This window comes from Aethalodelphis obliquidens, unplaced genomic scaffold (assembly GCF_003676395.1).
Source record: "Aethalodelphis obliquidens isolate GAN/ISIS:26980383/991018 unplaced genomic scaffold, ASM367639v1 scaffold2, whole genome shotgun sequence".
Taxonomy (NCBI): domain Eukaryota; kingdom Metazoa; phylum Chordata; class Mammalia; order Artiodactyla; family Delphinidae; genus Aethalodelphis; species Aethalodelphis obliquidens.
In genome coordinates this window covers 20773429-20793087 of record NW_020837946.1, presented here as the reverse complement: position 1 = coordinate 20793087, position 19659 = coordinate 20773429, and the positions used below count along the sequence as shown (strand labels likewise).

General features: G+C 45.5%; 1 protein-coding gene across 4 annotated transcripts in view; it reads left to right on the top strand.

Annotated features, from left to right (window-relative positions):
• Nucleotides 1-11002, top strand: part of SMARCAL1 (SNF2 related chromatin remodeling annealing helicase 1) — a 53585-nt gene extending 42583 nt beyond the window's left edge. For 2 of the 4 annotated variants that reach the window (XM_027121995.1, XM_027121977.1), the window contains 5 exons: nucleotides 1042-1144; nucleotides 4243-4425; nucleotides 5559-5659; nucleotides 6596-6692; nucleotides 10118-10405. In XM_027121995.1, the coding sequence (XP_026977796.1) occupies nucleotides 1042-1144; nucleotides 4243-4425; nucleotides 5559-5659; nucleotides 6596-6692; nucleotides 10118-10336 (703 nt within the window). In that variant the 3' untranslated portion in view covers nucleotides 10337-10405. Of the gene's footprint in view, nucleotides 1-1041; nucleotides 1145-4242; nucleotides 4426-5396; nucleotides 5660-6595; nucleotides 6693-10117 lie in introns of those variants that run through there. The other 2 variants (XR_003436048.1, XM_027121985.1) reach the window with 2 other exon arrangements.
• Nucleotides 11003-19659: the final 8657 nt, after the last annotated feature.

Genomic DNA, 19659 nt, shown 5'->3' with positions numbered 1-19659 from the left:
AAAACATTCTTCGACATGTAGAAGAGAGTCTGCCTACCTCTTCCCCACCTGCCTGTGCTGCGATAGGAGACCCTGCAGATTTGTCCTTCCCCAAGGAGAGCAGTGTCTGTTCTTTGCCCAGACACACACCCACGTGTGGGGATGGCCTCAGGCACAGCGAGGGCTCCTTGTGTCCTGTCTGAGGAAGCTGACCTTCCCGCCACCCGTGCAGGAGCCACCGGTGACCTGTACCGGGACTGGGAACCCTCTGCAGGGCGCGAGTGCCAGGGCAAGCTTGGGATCTGCCAACTGGGTGACTCTTCTCCCTACAGCTCCTGGGGGTCGCTGCCTTCCTTTAAGGCCACAGCTAAAGATAAGGAGCAGAAAGTCAAGAAAAAACACAGTGGATGGAGGAGAGAAGTAAATTAAAAGCAGAATAAAGACCATGTAAACAAGGCCTTTTCACCCGTATTCCTTGGCCTTGGAAAAAAGAATTCACGTATACCACTGCCTTAACTGCCGGCCGTGTGGTTTGCAGTCTGATGTGGAAGGGAGCTGGAGGGCGATCCCTGACGTCTCTTCAGTATTGTTACTTACGTCTCAGTACTACATTGCCAGAAATTTATTACTGTCAAGAATCCCTCAGTCCCTGCCCAGGCATTTTCAGATCTGTAAACAACACTTCAATTTTTATTGCAAACACATTATAATGATAGTAGCAGCCAAAGTGCAAACTGTTAATTATCTTGTATGACCCCAGGTAATAATAAGAATGTTTCAGTAACCTATCAGAGACATGTAAAACATAAGGGTACTTTGATTTATTTGTGTTTGGGAGATGACTAAAAAGTATGGAAGAACTCTTTCTGCATATGGCGGAAGATGACTTCCCCACAGTTGCTGAGGGCAAGGGGAGAGGTCAGCCCTCAGAGGAGGGAGAGAATGAGCTGGGAAGGCAGGTACCCAGAAGGTATCTGCTACAGATGCAGTCACTTTTCAGTAATTAATCTCAGCTGGATTGCATATGTGTTTAATTTATTGTGTTGTCATTGTCAAATACAGTGAGTATATCCTGGACCTACTGGAAAGTGGAAGAGAGAAGTTTCTAGTGTTTGCACACCATAAGGTGGTTTTGGGTGCAGTTACTAATGAGCTTGAGAGGAAGGTAAGCTCCCTTTGAAATTCAGCACAGGATGCTTTTCTTGTTTGTGTGTCGACTGCTAAGCAGGCCAAGGTCAGATCTGAGCAAAGAAATGAGGTGAAGGTTTCCGGAAACATTTCTGTCGACTTTCCGAATAATGTTTCTTGCTTGTAGAACCATGAACAGGTTTGTTCTAACCCATCTTTTATTTATTTATTTTGCGGTACGTGGGCCTCTCTCTGTTGTGGCCTCTCCCGTCGCGGAGCACAGGCTCCAGACGCGCAGGCTCAGTGGCCATGGCTCACGGGCCCAGCCGCTCCGCGGCATGTGGGATCTTCCCGGACCGGGGCACGAACCCTGCATCGGCAGGCGGACTCTCAACCACTGCGCCACCAGGGAAGCCCCCCAACCCCTCTTTTAAAATGTTTTATTTTAATAGCTTTATTGAGGTATAATTACCCTGCAATGAACTGCACATATTTGAAGTATACAGTTGAGCAAGAGTGGAGGTAGTTGTTGCACAGAAGGAACAAAAAGTGCCCACTGAACTGAGAAGGTATCTTGAGACCTAAAAACAAGGCAGGCAGTTCCATACCATCAGTGGATCCATTTAGTAAAGGGTAACTTACATGGAGGGTAGGCCTGGGTAGATGGTGATCCAGAGCATTTGCAGCTGCACTCTGCAGTGCTGAGGAGCCACTGGGACAATTACAGTTAACCTAGAGTATAGGGGTGTGTGCTTGGAGACAGGAAGTGCACTCCTAAGTCCAGATCTATGGTGGGTTACTAGCCTCCTGAGCATCAGGAGTGCGTCAGTGAAGGTTGTCATCACTGGAGACTAACCGAGCATACAGGCCACCTGGACCTAAAGGTCATTAAACAGTATCTATTAACTACGAAGCCCTAGATGACAAAGAAGAGGTTCACTACAGGACAGCCCTAGGTAAGGCCACTGGAAGGACAGGAGGAACTGCACGGGCCCAAGATGGCGCCAGTCTTGCTAACAGCCACACAGTAGTGAATATATCCGTCAGCCCCAGAAGTTTCCTCCTGTCCTTTGTAATCCCCGTTTCTCCCCATCCTCCCATCTCCAGGCCACCACTGATCTGCTCTCTGTCACTGTAGATTAGTTCGCATTTTTGGAGCCTTATATAAATGTGGAATCATACAGGATCATACAGTGTGTACTCCTTTTTTTTTTAATCTGATTTCTCTCACTCAACGTATTTTGAGATTCATACATGTTACTGCATGTATCAACAGTTCATTCCTTTCTATTGCTGAGTAATATTCCATTGTATGCATGTACCACACTTTATCCACTCACCTGTTGGTGGACATTTGCCAACCCATTCTTTTTTTTTTTTTTAATTTATTTATTTTGGCTGCGTTAGGTCTTAGTTGCAGCATGCGAGATCTTTGTTGCGGCATGTGGGATCTTTTAGTTGTAGCATGCGGACTTCTTAGTTGAGACATGCAGACAGCCCATCCTTTTTTAGTGACAAGTGGAAACCCACCCAAATGTGAGGAAATAGATAAATGGTTAAAGTATACTATTGTTGCATAATGAACTATTACACAGCCATTAAAAATCATGTTTTAGAAAACACTTTAATAATTTAGTTTATTTACAATATAATGTTTGTCAGAGAAAAGCAAGATATAGAACTTTTTATTTAAAAGATGTAGCAAACACATTGAGAAAAGAGTGATGGGAAAAAATAGATCGGTAATTTATTTTCCTCATAATGTCTGTCTTTATCATTAGAAAACAATAAATACCACTTAAAATAAGCTGATCTCAGGAACCTAATCCTGTGTTTCCCCAGGGGAAATTATCCAGGATTTGCTAATTCAGATTTTATAATAATGACTATATAGAACATAACTACTGTGAATAACAAGACATAACTACATAAGGTTATAAAGCATTTAATATATATATATTAAAATTAAATTTTTAATTGCAAATAAAAAAATTGTTTTTTTAAAGAAAATAAGCTGAGCTAAGCATGCAACTATCAGATACAACTCAGCAGTTGATTTCAGGGCAGTTGTCCCAGAGGAGTGAAAAGTTACATTCACTTGTACACCAATGTTCAGGGCAGCTTTATTTGTAGTAGTGCAAAGCTGGACCAATCCACATGTCCTGCCCAAGGTGAATAGGTAACCATGGTACATCCCTGCCACAGAACACTGCTCAGCAATGAGAAGGAATGAGCTACAGGTGTGTGTGAACCAACTGTACATGCAACGACGGGTGACTCTCCGGGCAGTGATGCTGAGTGAAAAGAGCCCAGCCCCAAAGGTTGCACAGTGTTTGACTCCATTTATAAATGTTCCTTAAATGGAACATTTTAGAAATGCAGGACAGGGCTTCCCTGGTGGCGCAGTGGTTGAGAGTCTGCCTGCCGATGCAGGGGACACGGGTTCGTGCCCTGGTCCGGGAAGATCCCACATGCCGCGGAGCGGCTGGGCCCGTGAGCCATGGCTGCTGAGCCTGCGCGTCCGGAGCCTGTGCTCCGCAACGGGAGAGGCCACAGCAGTGAGAGGCCCGCGTACAGCAAAAAAAAAAAATTATAAGACAGATTAGTAGGGACTGGGTGGGTGAGGGGGAAGCAGGAGGGAGGCGGGCAGGGCTCTAAATGGGCTACAGAGCATCCCTGTGTGGTTAGAACTGTTCACTGTCTCGACTGTGAAGGCAGATACGTGAAAACCCACGTTCGAGATAAAGTTGTATGGAACACACACGCCCAGGAGTTTAAGTAAAACTGGGGAAATCTGGATAAGGTCAGTGGATTGTATCAAAGTCAGTATCCTGGGTGTGATATTATGCTATAGTTTTACCAATATTCCCAGTGGAGAAAACTGGGCAAATCATACGAGGAATCCTTCTCTGTATTATTGCTTAAACTACATGCGAGCCTACAGTTATCTCAACACAAGTTTCAATTATGAAAGGAAAGGAAAGACCAGGAAAGAAGCTCGGAAAGCAGTACGGAGTGGCGAGCTTGATGCTCCACCCGGCTTGGGGCCAGAGCAGCGCGGGGCTGTGTCCCTGGAGCTGTGCCGCCGAGGCCCCGCACCTGCGCCCACCTTGCTTCCCTCTCCTGTTCCCGCAGCGTGTGAAGCACATCCGCATCGATGGCTCCACCTCCTCGGCCGACCGTGAGGACCTGTGCCAGCAGTTCCAACTGTCGGAGGGGCCCGCCGTGGCCGTGCTGTCCATCACCGCCGCCAACATGGGCCTCACCTTCTCCTCGGCTGACCTGGTGGTGTTCGCGGAGCTGTTTTGGAACCCAGGGGTGAGGGGCGTACTCCTGGCTGCTGGCAGAGAGAGCCATTGGGGCGGGGGGCGGGGGGCGGCGGGGATGGCGAGTGGGGCTTCTGTGCGCTGCCCCTGGTGCCTGCGTCATCTTCCCTCTGTTTCTGTTAGGCCTGATAAACACGCTTATACTTTGCACATCCATTGGCCAGCTATTAGGTCTTCACAACAACCTGCTAAGTAGTAGGCTTATCGACCATCTTATTACCAATGGGAAGATTGAAGTTTTAGGAGTCTCATGATCCGTGTCTCCATGAAGAAATTGGAGCACAGAGAGCTCAAGAGCATAGCTGTCACTTAAGGGGAGCACGTGGCAGCCCTGGCCTCAGGCCTCTGGCTTCCCAGCCTCAGCCCCTTTTTATCAACCGCCCCCGGGAGCCACATTACCTGTGGGGCCACAATAGGGCGACTGCGGTCGGTATTCCCTGAACACGCCCAGGGTGCCCACTGGCCTTATCTGATCAGCTGTGGCAGCAGATGGAAGACATTTGTTTGGACTCAAAGTTTTCTCCTCAACTCCAGAAAGAAGTTCTTTCCCTTCTGATGTTCTGACCAGTGTGGCTCTCATCGACCACACATCGGCGACGGCTGTAACGATGGCTGGGCTTAGAGCGTGAAGGCATTTTATAATGGAAACCATGTTCTTGGTTTTCATTATTCGTTGTAGGGTTTTTCCACCGTATAAAAAAGCCACCCTACCCCCTGATCATATATGGCCTCTCCCTGGGCGCAGTATCTCTATCTATTTAGAAGATAACTTTTCATTCCACGGAGGAAGAGTGGCAGTGTGCCGGGTCTCCTTCGTCACAGCTGGTGGCAGAGCTGAAGTTGGCTCTCCCTCTGCAGCGCCCAGCAGCTGGCCCGGCCCTGAAGGGTCATCCACAGCTACCCAGCTGCAGATCGAGGTCCCCCCTGCTGACCAGTATTGTGCTTGCTTCTCCCTTTTGTCAGATGACAGACCGTTTGTGGACAGAGGCTTGCAGGCCCCCTGCCACGTGACACGCAGTGAGGAGGAAGGGTTGTGGTGAGGCTCCGGGGCAAGAGGCCACCTGCTGTGGTTGGCTGAGCAGCTTCCAGCCTTGACCGACATGCGTCCCGATCCCCGCCCCGCAGGTGCTGATGCAGGCTGAGGACCGGGTGCACCGCATCGGGCAGTCGAGCTCTGTGGGCATCCACTACCTGGTGGCAAGAGGCACGGCTGATGACTACCTTTGGTGAGGCCCCTGGCTGGCCCGGCAGTTGGGTCGACACCGATGACGTATTTCCTTTGCTCCCTAAGAGCCTCTGCTTTGGGGCAGGTTTCCAGGGATCCACACAGAAGACCTGCTAGTAGTGCGCTCCCCCTTTCCTCATGACCCTGTTTGACCTCCTGCATAGTGTTAACTGGTGGCTGCAGGAGGCATGAGGAAATCCTGTAGGAATAAGGGGATGTGGCTCCTTCCCACTGACCTGAGACAAGGGAGGAGAACTTATTGGGATGCAATGTAGGTGGAATTTTGTTTGTAATACACTCTGTTCCCAGACGTGAAGGTGTTTGCTGAGTCAGGGAGACTGCCCCCCTGGCCCCTTGGGAGGTGTGCTGGTTCCGTAAGGCCACGTCTTACAGTGCTGCTGCTGGGCCGTGTAGCGCTTCCTTAGCAGAGATGGGGTCAGATTTTTAACTCTGGGGTTTCATGTCCATCACTTAGGCCAAAACTCCCCAAATGCTCCCTCCCCAGTTCCATTTCCTCCTTCCTCATATTGTTTCTTGATTATCTTATTAGTTTCCACTACCTATCTCTGTTTCCAGCATTATGACTAAGGCATCTTACCTTTATTTTGCGTGTGGGTTGCCCCTACTTCCCTTTCTGTTAATGGATTTGTTAACTGAGCAGCTCATAACAGTGCCAGGTTCAAATTTTTGTTGCAGTAGCATTTATTTCCTACACATCTTCCAGTAGAAAGAATTTTGAGCCTGACGATGTGAGCCCTGACTTGGTTGGTTTACAATAGAGAGGAGGTCAGTATCTCAGGATGGGCGTTTGTGCCTGAAGAGATGGAGAGATGTGAAACAGTGAGCGTGTCTCATAAGGACAGGGGCTGGTCTCGCTATAATCAGTCTGCTGGTTCTGTGCAGGTTGTTTCCACTGCAGCTCATTTCTCCCCAACAGGCCCCTGATTCAAGAGAAGATTAAAGTTCTGGGTGAAGCCGGGCTTTCTGAGACCAATTTTTCAGAAATGACAGAAGCTGCAGATTATTTCTACAAGGTAACACCAGCATGTGGCTCCCTGCCACTGGGGTGTCCAGAGGTCCTGAGCGGGAAGGTGTGAATCACTCCTGGGGACCTCCCCCAGCTGGGGAGCTAAAATGATGGTTGCATTCGTTCTCGGGTCAATCTGTGTGTGTGCGTCTGTTTATGGAGAAGTGCTGGCATTAACTCCTGCTGCTTCTGACATGCCCTCCTCAAAAACCACGGCCTCCAAATGCTGCCTCTTCCATCAGGCCATTAGAAACGGACAGAAAACGCCCCATGGCAACAGCTGAATTGTTGCAAAAAGTACATAGCAGCAGCACCCAAACACATCCCCAGCACAGAATGGGGAGTGTTTCACATAGGGTGTTGCTTCTGTGTAGCATATTTTCCCCTCTGTTGCTGCACCTTATCCTCAGTGACTCCCCATTTTATAAAGGGGTGAGCAGAGACTTGCGGAGCAGCAAGACTCTCCCGCAGTCATGGGTCACTTGAAGCCAGCCCAGGCGGAAGGCTTCCAGACTCAGCCAGCATTCCCTGTGCGACGGCCCCTCTTACTGTCAAGGAGAGTAAGATCCTGTGAGCATCCTTCCGTGACCAGGTGGGGCCTTGTCAGAGGTGCTGAGAGGAGGCCTGTTTGCCTCTGGAGAGGGCAGCCCAGGGCCCAGCAGGCCTGCCCTGGCCTAGCTCTCCAGCCCCATGGCTGCCACAGCCCTTCCCCCTCCATTTCAGTGAAGCAAGGTAGAGGAGCCAGAGGTGCAAAGACTCCCAAAGGCTGGTCTTCTTTCACCTGCTCGGGTGGTTGACAAGGAACGTGAGAACTCGGGAGGTCCTGCCTGACGGAGGGGGACCCCTGGGGGGTTATTTCTAATGAGAGCATGGACAGAGGTCTGAGCCTCGTGTAGAAAGGCGGCCCTGCGCTTCAGGAAGCTGACATGCCGCCTCCTTCCTGTGGAATTGCCGAGCATCAGAAGCTGTCAGGTCCACACGATCTTGTAGGTGATGCTAAGACTTGTCTGAGGATATAATCTTTCATTTACATTTGCTTGCAACTAAATTCTTTCTTCGTAATGTAATTATTGGGATAAATAAGACTCAGGGGAGATTATATTTTTAAACACAGGGTATAAACTATCCTTATAATTAATAAGCCAATTTTAAGACAACCTTCCTTTTAAACTTTTTGAAGAACTGTCTAATTCAGTTGAATGGTGACTGTTTTGACAGAGCCTTGGTTGTTATGTGCCCTTTGAAAAGAAAGAGCCTTATTTTTAAAGGCTTCTCAACTAATGAGAATAGGTTTATTTATAACTCATTTATTTATACTGGCCTGACCCTCAGTTGCTTTGAATTAGTTAGGAATTTCTGCCTAGGGACTTCCCTGGTGGCGCAGAATCCGCCTGCCAGTGCAGGGGACACGGGTTCGAGCCCTAGTCCGGGAGGATCCCACATGCCGCAGAGCAACTAAGCCCATGCGCCACAACTACTGAGCTTGTGTTCTACAGCCCGCGAGCCCCAACTACTGAGCCTGTGCACCACAACTAACTGAGCCTGTGCTCTGGAGCCCACGAGCCACAACTAACTGAGCCTGTGCTCTAGAGCCCGCGAGCCGCAACTCCTGAAGCCTGTGCGCCTAGAGCCCGTGCTCCACCACAAGGGAAGCCACCACAACGAGAAGCCCGCGCACCACAACAAAGAGTAGCCCCCGCTCTCCGCGACTAGAGAAAGCCCACGCACAGCAACAAAGACCCGATGCAGCCAAAAATAAATTAATAAAAAAAACAGAATTTCTGCCTAAAGTACAAATGGAGTTTATCAATATTTATTTTGATTAATAATTATATCACTTAAAAAAAATTAAAATAGGGCTGAAAACTGTATCAACTATTAGGAAAAGAGAGTGTTGCCTCCTGTATAGGAGCCAAAAGCAGAAGAGGTCATGTCTGCCTGCCTGCTGGGAAGGGAAGTGAAATACTGTCTGATCTTGGAACTTGCTTCCCTTTAATTATGCGTGCTCCAAGTTAGCACATAGCGTTGCCATCACGTCCTCAAATGCACATGGACAGCTGTTTCTACCTGGAGTAGGCTGCCTCGTGGGCGGCATTTCCTCGACCTTGCAGTTGCTCAGACAAAAGCTGATATCACAGAGGAGGACATGCGGCTGGTGTGGGGCTGACCTTAATGACCTTTAATGTCACTTCCCATCTGAATAGCTAGGATCCTGAAAGGCGAGAGAATGTAGGGTACAGATTATTGAATAATCTAGAGTCCTTGCAGGATCAGTTTTCAAGAACTTCGCTAGTGTGGAGGGCTTCTGTGAAAGCAAAGAAATAGTGGCCAGTTAGGTTGAGACCTGACTCCAAAGGGCCTGGAAAGCCAGGGAAGCAGCATTAGACTCGATGAGGTAGGCACAGGGGTGCCCAATGATGTGACAGGAAAATCTTGTTAGAGGATAGTCTGTAGGGAAAAATTAGCCTGGAAAAGACCGGTGAGCAGTTGACGTGGGAAGAGGCCTGAGGTGGGAAGTGCAGTGAAGCCATTTCAGATTCAGGCAGGTACAAAGCAATGTGGCCCAAGTAAAGAGCCTGCCTGCGAAGTATCTGGGAGGGAACAGACGGAGAAACCAACCTGATGCAGTTTGATGGGTGAGATCCGGAGTCAGGATGCCCTGATTGCAAGCTAGGGGTACTATGAGAACAGTGCGAGACCATCAAAACTAGGGAACAGGACCTGCTTTGGGGATGTAGGAGTGAGATGACAGATGGTTGTGGTTTTTAGACAGGTTTAGTTTTATGGACCTGTGGGAGGTCAGTGGAGATACTGAATATGTGCCTGTGGGTTGAATGATGGCCAGGGTTAGGAATTTAGACAGAGGAGAGATCAGCAAAGGGGTGAGAGCAAGCCCGTCATCTGCCGTGGTCATAACAGCTGGGTGTGATTTTCGCACTACACCATCGTTGTCAATGCACAGATGCAGTTGGAGGGCATTTTGATCATTTGTAACTTTAGGGTAGTCAGAATCAGGTACTTGTATCTACTTATCAATATGTTAAGTGTGTGTTTTATAACCACTCAGAGAATTAGGTATAAGCCATGGCTGAACACACCAATTCGGGAGTTGAATTACAGGCTAACTAACCTCTTAGTGGAGAAAGGCTTGGGAGCTGTTTCAATATTGAAATACTGATTTGTAAAGTTAGAAGGGAGAAAACATTCCCAACATAAATTAGTGTGAGAGCAGGTCCTGTGTCGCTTTCACAACCGTTCGTTTTCTGTTTTTCTTTCTTTACCCAGCAAGCAGCAGAGAAGCTAAGAAGCCAGACACAAAGGCAGTGAGGCTGCTTGAGTGATAGTTTACTGAGCTGGTCCCACAGTGGTGGAGAGAATGTCAGTGTTGGTGCCTGGGTGCTGATGTCTTTGTCTTTTCTTCCTCTGGTGAAGGACCCAAAGCAGCAGAAGATCTATGACTTTTTCCAGAAGTCCTTTGAGGAAGACGGAAGCGATATGGAGCTCCTGGAGGCAGCGGAGTCATTTGACCCAGGAAGTGGTTCCCAGGACACGGGAGACACACTGGACGGGAGCACATTGACAGGCAGTCCGCTGAAGAAGAGCAGATTTGAATTTTTTGATAACTGGGACAGCTTCACCTCTCCTCTGTAAGAGGGGCCAAAAATGCATTCAAAATCATGGAATTTATTAAAATAAAATGAGGCACTTTTTTGGAAAGGCTATGTTCCTCTGGTCATTACCACAGTGTTGGTCTCTGTCTCCAAGCCCGGCGGGTTACCAGGCATGTGTCAGCATTTCCTTTCATTATGTGTGGGTTTGCTTGGGTCTTAATTAACCGTAGCTTAACCTACTGAGAAACAGACAGTAGACTGTAGTAGTGGTGATTCATGTTCTTTAATTAACGAGGTGCTTCCTACACAGGACCCGAAATCTAGATTTGTAAAATGTATTGATTCAACAAATATTTATAGAGCACCTCATGTGTGCCAGGCACTGTTTTCTAGGTGCTGGCAGCAAATCACCAAAGAAAAGAAGAAAGTACACGCCTTTGCCCAAGTTATCATGTAACAGGAGAGGCAATAGTTCTATGTTCTATGAAAAAAGTACAGTAAGCTGAGGGTTTAGAGCAGGGGTTGACAAGCTTTTTCTATAAATAGCCAGATAGTAATTACTTTGGGCTCTGTGAGCCAGGATGTCTGTGTTGGAACTACTCAGCTCTGCTTCTGTGGTGCAAAATCAACCATTAGATAATCCGGAACAAGTGACTGTGGCTCTTTTCCAATAAAATTCTGTTACGGACACAATTTTGAGCTTCTCATAATTTTCATGTGTCGCAAATGACTATTATTTTCAACCATTTAAAAACATAAAAACTGTACTTGGCTCACAGGCCGTACAAAAACAGGCAGAGAGCAGGGTTTGGCCCACAGATCATAGTTTGCTAACCCCTGGGTTAGAGCAGCACCATCTAATAGAAATGTAACACAGGGCACATATGTGTTGTATTAGTATTACTAATTTGATCCTTCTTTATTTCCAAAGAGTATTTTTAAAAATGAAGGATCAGGGCTTCCCTGGTGGCGCAGTGGTTGAGAGTCCGCCTGCCGATGCAGGGGACACGGGTTCGAGCCCCGGTCCGGGAAGATCCCACATGCCACGGAACGGCTAGGCCTGTGAGCCATGGCCACTGAGCCTGCGCGTCCGGAGCCTGTGCTCCACAACAGGAGAGGCCACGACAGTGAGAGGCCCGCGTACTGCAAAAAAACAAAAAAAAACCAAACCCGTAACAATTAATAAATGGTAATAGGAAGATACATATTGATAATTACCTTAAATGTGAATGGATTAAATGCTCCAACCAAAAGACACAGGCTCACTGAATGGATACAAAAACAAGACCCATATATACGCTGTCTACAGGAGACCCACTTCAGAACTAGGGACACATACAGACTGAAAGTGAGGGGATGGAAAAAGATATTCCATGCAAATGGAAATCAAAAGAAAGCTGGAGTAGCAACACTCATATCAGATAAAATAGACTTTAAAATAAAGAATGTTACAAGAGCCAAGGAAAGACACTACATAATGATCAAGGGATCAATCCAAGAAGAAGATATAACAATTATAAATATATATGCACTCAACATAGGAGCACCTCAATACATAAGGCAACTGCTAACAGCTATAAAAGAGGAAATCGACAGTAACACAATAATAGTGGGGGACTTTTAACACCTCACGTACACCAATGGACAGATCATCCAGACAGAAAATTAATAAAACACAAGTGTTAAATGACACAATAGACCAGACAGATTTAATTGATATTTGTAGGACATTCCATCCAAAAACAGCAGATTACACTTTCTTCTCAAGTGCACATGGAACATTCTCCAGGATAGATCACACAGTGGGTCACAAATCAAGTCTTGGTAAATTTAAGAAAACTGAAATCATTTCAAGCATCTTTTCCAACTGCAACACTATGAGATTAGCAATCAATTATAGGGAAAAAAACGTAAAAAACACAAACACATGGAGGCTAAACAATACATTACTAAATAACCAAGACATCACTGAAGAAATCAAAGAGGAAATCAAAAAATACCTAGAGACAAGTTACAATGTAAACACACTGATCCAAAACCTATGGGACGCAGCAAAGGCAGTTCTATGAGGGAAGTTTATAGCTATACACGCCTACCTCAAGAAACAAGAAAAATCTCAAATAAACAATCTAACCTTACACCTAAAGGAACTAGAGAAAGAAGAACAAACAAAACCCAAAGTTAGAAGGAAAGAAATCATAAAGGTCAGAGCAGAAATAAATGAAATAGAAACAAAGAAAACAATAGCAAAGATCAATAAAACTAAAAGCTTGTTCTTTGAGAAGATAAACAAAATTGATAACCTTTAGCCAGACTCATCAAGAAAAAGGAGAGGACTCAAATCAATAAAATTAGAAATGAAAAAGGAGAAGTTGCAAAGGACACCACAGAAATACAAAGCATCCTAAGAGTCTACTACAAGCAACTCTATGCCAATAAAAGGGACAACCTGGAAGAAATGGACAAATTCTTAGAAAGGTATAATCTTCCAAGACTGAACCAAGAAGAAATAGAAAATATAATCAGACCAGTCGCAAGTAATGAAATTGAAACTGTGATGAAAAATCTTCCAACAAACAAAAGTCCAGGATCAGATGGTTTCACAGGTGAATTCTATCAAACATTTAGCGAAGGGCTAACACCCATCCTTCTCAAACTCTTCCAAAAAATTGCAGAGGAAGGAACACTCCCAAACTCATTCCATGAGGCCACCATCACCCTGATAGCAAAACCAGACAAAGATACTACAAAAAAAGAAAATTACAGACCAATATTACTGATAAATATAGATGCAAAAAATCCTCAACAAAATACTAGCAAACAGAATCCAACAACATTAAAAAAATCATACACCATGATCAAGTGGGATTTATCTCAGGGATGCAAGGATTCTTCAATATACACAAATCAATCAATGTGATACACCATATTAACAAATTGAAGAATAAAAACCATATGATCATCTCAATAGATGCAGAAAAAGCTTTTGATAAAATTCAACACCCATTTATGATAAAAACTCTCCAGAAAGTGGGCATAGAGGGAACCTACCTCAACATAATAAAGGCCATATATGACAAACCCACAGCAAACATCATTCTCAATGGTGAAAAACTGAAAGCATTTCCTCTAAGATGAGGAACAAGATAAGGATGTCCACTCTTGCCACTATTTTTTTTTTTTTTTGGCTGTGTTGGGTCTTCGTTGCAGTGCGCGGGCTTCTTATTGTGGTGGCTTCTCTTGTTATGGAGCATGGGCTCTAGGCACGCGGGCTTCAGTAGCTGTGGCACATGGGCTCAGCAGTTGTGGCTCACAGGCTCTAGAGTGCAGGCTCAGTAGTTGTGGCGCATGGGCTTAGTTGCTCCATGGCATGTGGGATGTTCCCAGACCAGGGCTTGAACCCGTGTCCCTGCATTGGCAGGTGGATTCTTAACCACTGTGCCACCACTATTATTCAACATAGTTTTGGAAGTCCTAGCCATGGCAATCAGATAAGAAAAAGAAATAAAAGGAATCCAAATTGGAAAAGAAGGAATAAAACTGTCACTGTCTGCAGATGACATAATACTACACATAGAGAATCCTAAAGATGTCACCAGAAAACTACTAGAGCTAATCAATGAATTTGGTAAAGTTGCAGGATACAAAATTTTTAATGCACAGAAATCTCTTGCATTCCTATACACTAACAATGAAAGATCAGAAAGAGAAATTAAGGAAACAATCCCATTCACCATTGCAACAAAAGGAATAAAATACCTAGGAATAAACCTACCTAAGGAGACAAAGACCTGTACTCAGAAAACTATAAGACAGCGATGAAAGAAATCAAAGATGACACAAACAGATGGAGAGATATAACATGTTCTTGGATTGGAAGAATCAACATTGTGAAAATGACTATACTACCCAAAGCAATCAACAGATTCAGTGCAATCACTATCAAATCACCAGTGGCATTTTTTACAGAACTAGAACAAAAAAGCTTAAAATTTGTATGGAAACACAAAAGACCCCGAATAGCCAAAGAAGTCTTGAGGGGAAAAAAACGGAGCTGGAGGAATCAGACTCCCTGACTTCAGACTATACTACAAAGTTACAGTAATCAAGACAATATGGTACTGGCACAAAAACAGAAATATAGATCAATGGAACAGGATAGAAAGGCCAGAGATAAACCCACACACATATGGTCAACTAATCTATGACAAAGGAGGCAGGGATATACAATGGAGAAAAGACAGTCTCTTCAGTAAGTGGTGCTGGGAAAACTGGACAGCTACATGTAAAAGAATGAAATTAGAACACTCCCTAACACCATACACAAAAATAAACTCAATATGGATTAGAGACCTAAATGTAAGACCAGACACTATAAAACTCTTAGAGGAAAACATAGGAAGAACACTCTTTGACATAAATCCCAGCAATATCTTTTTTGATCCACCTTCTAGAGTAATGGAAATAAAAATAAACAAATGGGACCTAATGAAACTTAGAAGCTTTTGCAAAGCAAACTACAAACAAGATGAAAAAACAACCCTCAGAATGGGAGGAAATATTTGCAAATGAATCAACAGACAAAGGACTAATCTCCAAAATATATAAAGAGCTCATGCAGCTCAATATTAAAAAAAACAAACAACCCAATCCAAAAATGGGCAGAAGACCTAAATAGACATTTCTCCAAAGAAGACATACAGATAGCCAAGAAGCACGTGAAAAGCTGCTCAACATCACTAATTATTAGAGAAATGCAATTCAAAACTACAATGAGGTATCACCTCACACCAGTTAGAATGGGCATCATCAGAAAATCTACAAACAACAAATGCTGGAGAGGGTGTGGAGAAAGGGGAACCGTCTTGCACTGTTGGTGGGAATGTAAATTGATACAGCCACTATGGAGAACAGTATGGAGGTTCCTTAAAAAACTAAAAATAGAACTATCATATGACCTGGCAATCCCACTACTGGGCATATACCCAGAGAAAACCATAATTCAAAAAGACACATGCACCCCAATGTTCACTGCAGCACTATTTACAATAGCCAGGTCATGGAAGCAACCTAAATGCCCATTGACAGACGAATGGATAAAGAAGATGTGGTACATATATACAATGGAATATTACTCAGCCATAAAAAGGAAAGAAATTGGGTCATTTGTAGAGCCGTGGATGAATCTAGAGATGTCACACAGAGTGAAGTAAGTCAGAAAGAGAAAACCAAATATCATATATTAATGCATATATGTGGAATCTAGAAAAATGAAACAGATGAACAGGTTTGCAGGGCAGAAATAGAGACACGGATGTAGAGGACAAATGTATGGACACCAAGGGGATAAAGCAGAGGGGTAGTGGTGGGGTGAATTGGGAGATTGGGATTGACATGTATACACTAATACGTATAAAATAGATAACTAATAAGAACCTGCTGTATATAAAAAAATAAAATAAAATTCATAAATAAGTAAATAAATTTTACTATAATTTTCCCCTAAATAGCAACTTAAATGTTTTCCTAAGAGTGATTAACATAGAGCAGTGGCTGCTGTTTCATCAGATAAGCTGTATTAAGTCCCTTCAAGAGTGGGAGCTCTGGGGCTTCCCTGGTGGTGCAGTGGTTGAGAGTCCGCCTGCCAATGAAGGGGACGCGGGTTCGTGCCCCGGTCCGGGAAGATCCCACATGCCGTGGAGCGGCTGGGCCCGTGAGCCATGGCCGCTGAGCCTGCGCGTCCGGAGCCTGTGCTCCGCAACGGGAGAGGCCACAGCGGTGAGAGGCCCACGTACCGCAAAAAAAAAAAAGTAGCCTTCTCCTGTGAGTCTGTAGACATCTGCAGAGATGCTGCCTCCTGCCTGCTGCTCCCTCCACCCTTATCAGAGCCTCTGGGGAGTGTGGGTACAGCTTCTCCATGGGCTCCACTGGCGGCGTTTGGTCAAGTTCTTTAATTGCTTAGGATCTCATTTCCTACTTCTATTAATAGTCCCTCCTTACTCCAGGGATATGGCTAGGATACAAGGGGTACAATTCAAAGGAAAAATGAATGTGTAGGTGATTTTGAGACATACAGTGCCACTTAGAAGAATCACTTCTAAGTTAAATTAACAGATAACCTGCCGCATTCACCCCGGGCCTGCCACACAGAGTGGCCTCCCGTGTTTTCTGGAAACGTCAGTTGGATTGAAGAAAATCTGGGGCCATCTCATACCACTCCTCTCCCCGCCATCAGTGTTCCCCTTAAAGGCCCACTGCAGCTGCTTTGCCTCTGCTCACCAGGTCAGCAAGTGAAGTCTTGCTCCCTGAATGACCCTGGTTAATTTCTGCCTCTAGGGCCGGCGTCAGGAAGACTCCAAAAGGCAGCCGGTTAGCGTTGATCCGCTTGTGCTTGAATTAATCATGTCTTTTCCGTCTTGGCTTCCCACGAGCCTTTTTCTAGGTCAGAGGGAGAACTGAGAAACAGATCTGGAGGTGCCTTCCCCTCCTTCCCGGCTCTTGGGTTTTGCCTTATCTGTGCATTCTTGTCTATGGGAAACAATGTTTTCTGAAGCTCTTTTTTAGTGAAATTTAAACTGCAAAGGGAATGAAAAGAAGTCTATCCTTATTTTTTTACCCTATCCTCTGACTTCTTACCAAGTTCAGGATTGCAATGTAGAAAAAGGCTTAGAAGCTTAAAGAGGATTCACTGGCTCAGTCTCTCATACCTATGTTTTTTGTTTGTTTTTTTGCTGTACGCGGGCCGCTCACCGTTGTGGCCTCTCCCGTTGCGGCGCACAGGCTTGGGACGCGCGAGCTTGGGACGCGCAGGCTCAGCGGCCATGGCTCACGGGCCCAGCCGCTCCGTGGCATGTGGGATCTTCCCAGACCGGGGCCCGAACCCGCGTCCCCTGCATCGGCAGGCGGACTCTCAACCACTGCACCACCAGGGAAGCCCCCATACCTATGTTTTATTTTGGTGCTGCGTCTTCCGGGGGGGCGGGTCTCAGCGGAAGAAATGGATTCCTCATCATAGCAGAAAGCATTGAGAAGCCTGTGAGTCACGGTCTTTGGGGTACTATGACAGCTAACAGTTATCTGATTTTGTAACACCCTCTGCCCACATCCCCCCCCCAACCCATTCAACAGATACATTGAGTACCAAGCACTCTTCCTCTTCCTTTTAACCCCTCTTTTGGGGGATGAAACAGAACATACAAAAGACAAATTTACAGCTTAACAAAATATTATAAAATAATTATAATATTATTAAATATTATTTAAATATTATTTAAAATATTTATAAAATAAAAACCTGTGTAACCATGACACCAAAGTTATGAATATATCATCTTCTAGAAGCTTTATTGTTTTGCTTTTAATGTTTAGATGTACAATCCAACTGGAGTTTATTTTTGCACATGGAGTGAGATAAGGTCAAGGTTAATATTTTTCCATATGAATATGCAGTTATCTCAGCACCATTTACTGAAAAGCCTGTCCCTTCAGCCACTGCTCTATTCACTACTATAAATTTTATAGAAAAATGAACTAATCTAGAAATGCCTAAATAAAAAAATGAAAGTCCTACATCCTCATCCCTCCTACTCCTAGCCCTATTTCCTAGAGGTAACAACTAATATAAACAATTTGGGATGAAGCCATTGGTAACTTATTCCCTTTGTATACAAATCTGCGTAAATATACAGAGAATTTGCTTTTATAAAAATTGTATCAAATGCTTCATACTGACAATGGCTCATTTTACATAATACATTTGGCCATTGTTTCATATTGCTCTCCCTTATCCCTTTTAAGAGGTGCCGAGTAACTCCCACCCTGATGGATTTAACTGCCTGTGTCAATTCTCTATGAAATGTCCATTCAAAAAAACAACCAACCACTAGAATGAATTTAAAGTAAATTTGTAGAGAGAAGAGAGGAAGGAAGGAGTCCATGCGCTGAATCCAGTTCAGACAGCTGATTCCTTCCAGGTGTCCAGGCCTTGGCCTTGGCAGCCTCTCCCTCCTCTTGCTGAGTCAGCTCTTCCCAGGGGAGCCTGGCTTACAGTACTCTTTGACAGTTCGATGCAGACTTTGCTCTTGTCTGTGGCCATCAGAGAAGGGCGAGCAAGAGCTCTTCAGGCACAAAGTGAAGAAACAACATGGGCCCCGGGACCCCGGGATAAGCCCTTTCTGTCTCCAGCATGAGATGAATGTAGCATGATGCTTGCACCTCAGATTTCTTTCAAGAATAAAATGTTCCGTATGCCCCCAAGAGAACTGGTCAATGCAGCAGCTACAAGAACTCTTCTCTGGAGGCAACTTTTAACTTATTTATTTTTCTAAAGGCAAAAGTGAATTTTGAGGGCTCCTGTGGAGGAGTGACTCAGCAGAGCTTTTTTTTTTTTTTTTTTTTTTGCGGTACGCGGGCCTCTCACTGTTGTGGCCTCTCCCATTGCGGAGCACAGGCTCCGGACGCGCAGGCTCAGCGGCCATGGCTCACGGGCCCAGCCGCTTCGCGGCATGTGAGATCTTCCCAGACCGGGGCACGAACCCGTGTCCCCTGCATCAGCAGGCGGATTCTCAACCACTGCGCCACCAGGGAAGCCCTCAGCAGAGGTTTTGACTGAGACTTTTATGGGCACACATCACAGTTAACAACTTCTACACCTGATGATCCTCTGATGGGGGTGGAGATTTATTAGCCCACAGGTAAGACAAATGGAGACTCCACGCACAGTTCTCTGAAGTCACTTAGGGCTGATTTCGTGAGAGTGCTACTTGTACATCTTCAAGCTTGCTATTTAAAGAGAAGTGTTGAGTTTTGAAAAAACTGCTCTGAGCACGAACAATTTCCTCTTTTATTTATTTATTTTTGGCTGCCTTGGGTCTTCGTTGCTGCGCGCGGGCTTTCTCCAGTTCGGCGAGCGGGGGCTACTCTTCATTCGTTGTGGTGCGCGGGCTTCTCATTGCAGTGGCTTCTCTCGTTGCGGAGCACGGGGTCTAGGCGTGCGGACTTCCGTAGTTGTGGCACACGTGCTCTAGAGCTCAGGCTCAGTAGTTGTGGCCCACGGTTCAGTTGCTCCACGGCGTGTGGGAGTCTTCCCAGACCAGGAATCGAACCTGTGTCCCCTGCCTTGGCAGGCGGATTCTTAACCACTGCACCAACCAGGGGAGTCCCAACGACTTCCTCTTATAATGGAGTGTCTCATTTGCAGGCACTCTACTGCATTTCTACTCATGCATCCTCTCTTCTCTTGCTCTCTGTGTCCCTTTGAAGGCCAGAGACATAGGAGGCTATACAGGAGATGGGGAGGGCGATGGTAAATGTGCTAAAAGGTGGTCTGAATTAGACTCTAGAGCCAGCCCAGGAGAGCTCATC